This window comes from Helicoverpa zea, chromosome 2 (assembly GCF_022581195.2).
Source record: "Helicoverpa zea isolate HzStark_Cry1AcR chromosome 2, ilHelZeax1.1, whole genome shotgun sequence".
Classification (NCBI taxonomy): domain Eukaryota; kingdom Metazoa; phylum Arthropoda; class Insecta; order Lepidoptera; family Noctuidae; genus Helicoverpa; species Helicoverpa zea.
In genome coordinates this window covers 4414753-4417094 of record NC_061453.1, presented here as the reverse complement: position 1 = coordinate 4417094, position 2342 = coordinate 4414753, and the positions used below count along the sequence as shown (strand labels likewise).

The following is a 2342-nucleotide window of genomic DNA, read 5'->3' as shown; positions in this document are numbered from 1 at the left end:
GCACAATACAAGCCAACACGTCGTAAATATTTGTATTATTTTATTTTCTGTGTTTGGTGCATATTCGTTCAGTTCCCCTGAATAGGTAATTTGTCACGTCAGAAACCAAAATTCAATTTCACCATGAAACTCATACAAGTATTTTGTACGTAATACGGAAATTCGTACACAACTTGTTCGATTGCTTTCAAAGTTTAACTTCTGGAAGAGAGAAGTGTACGTACTTACTTACATACGGAATATACTTGTAACTTACGTAAGGAGAAACTTGTATGTTTTTATGCTTACTTTAGTTTTCCCGAGAGTTCAAGTCAATTTTCTTGAAGTACGTGTTTTAATAGCGAGTGAGCTCACTATATACTATTATCGTTAATCGACGAACACAGACGTGCTCATCAAGCAACTTAAAAATAGCGTAATTAACAATTTTTTTATTGTGACCTAGTTTTAGAGTCATAGCGTTTTTGTTGTGAAATTATACAGTATTTATTACAAATATGGACAAAAAGTGATCTACAATTATGGATAGAAGCCCCTCCCACCGTGGCGGACTGCCACATTGCTCATCGCCACCAGCAGCAACACCCAGAAGTCACGCACAGGATGAAACAATTGAGGTTTTTTCTACTCCTGAAATTCAATCCTGGATGTCTAGTATTGAGCAGTGCCTGAATGAGGTTTCGATCACGGTTTCGGAAGGCAAGATGAATTCCGAACAAAAACTAAGAGTCACTAGCCTTTGTCGCAAAGTCGGATACGGAGTCTCTCAAATGGCTGTGCAATATCAGTCATTGAAACATAAAGCCCTTCAGAACTACGCCACCCTGCAAACGTTGAAGGAAAATCAAGACCTCGCTAGTAGTTTGACTGAGATCAAGCAGGAACTACAAGATACTCTCATCAAACATAAGCCGGAAAGCACATCCTTCGCAGACATGGTGAAGGGTACAAAAAGCCTTATTATGCCTCATGCAACCAGCTCTGTCGCTATATATCCTAGTGACCATACTAAGACCAGTGAAGAGACCAAAAATTTAGTCCAAAAAATTGTATGCCCTGAGGAAATGAAGCTAAAGGTACGTGGACTTTGGAAAACAAGAAACGGAGGTGTTATCATAAGCACAGAGACTAAGGATGACATGCTAAAAGTGAAAGAGACTGTCGAGCGTTCCACATCTGCACTTACTGTTGATGAACCTCAGAAGCGGAAGCCTCGCATTATAATTATTGGGGTACCCACTGATATGGCAGAGAAAGAAGTTTTCAAAAGTATTTATGACCAAAATATCGTAGACAAACTTCCAACATTGACCAAGGATACCTTTTTGACCTCAATTAAACTAAGCCACAAGTCAGGAAAAAGGGATGCTGACAGCTGCAACTATATTGTTGAAGTTCCAGCCAGCATCCGGAAAGTCCTAGTAAATCAGAACAGGCTTTACATAAACTGGACGTCGTGCCCGGTACATGATTTCACCCTTGTGACTCGGTGCTTCAAGTGTCAGCAGTATGGTCATGCATCCAAGACATGCAAATCTGCTACCTCTACTTGTGGCCACTGTGGAGGAGAGGGACACGCGACTCAAGAGTGCTCTTCAAAGGAAGAACCGCCGAAATGTGCAACCTGTAAGCGCTTTAAAAAACCCTACAATCACAAAACGGGAGATTCCGAATGCCCTGCTAGAAAAGCCGCTGAATATAGGTACATCAACTCCGTAGACTATAAAGGCGTCTGATAGCGTCAAACTCGAGATAATATTTAGCTGTAATCATTTCTACACATTATATAATTTCATATTTTACTTAGGGATAGTGGATTACTGATTATTTTTAGGCCCGCATATTTACACTCAAATATTGTATGTAATATTGTAGGTACGCAATATGGATATTTTAATTAGTATGTAAGCATTATAACAAACATGTGTAATAACTCTGTATTTGTCACATTGACCTAGTTTTTAGTAACTAGCAGCAATTTATTGTTAATTAGCTATAAATATTATAATAAGCACTTTTACGCCCGAGACACAGGTTTTTACCTAGTTCGGGCAAATTATACATCAGCACTTTTTAGAATTAGCAAAATATTGTAAAATGATGTTCAAAGAGAAGTAATAAACAATTTATTTATTTATTTATTTATTTATTAGCTCAACTTGTTTTAACTAAATATTATTTTAAACTAGCTACTTTCCACAGCTTCACCCACATCCTCAGCGAACTACTTTACACACTCTCAAAAGGCGTGATATAACCATTTTCAAGTTACGCCTTTATCTTCAAACTGTGTTAATCTAAGTCAGTACCAATGGGGTCAAGTTAAAACCAACTACCTACTT

General features: G+C 38.0%; 1 protein-coding gene across 1 annotated transcript; it reads left to right on the top strand.

Moving 5' to 3' along the window:
* Positions 1–373: 373 nt before the first annotated feature.
* On the top strand, positions 374–2137 carry LOC124637526. Its single transcript, XM_047174041.1, has one exon. The coding sequence runs from the start codon at positions 522–524 to the stop codon at positions 1734–1736; it is 1215 nt and encodes a 404-aa protein (XP_047029997.1). The 5' UTR covers positions 374–521; the 3' UTR covers positions 1737–2137.
* The last annotated feature ends 205 nt before the right edge of the window (positions 2138–2342 follow it).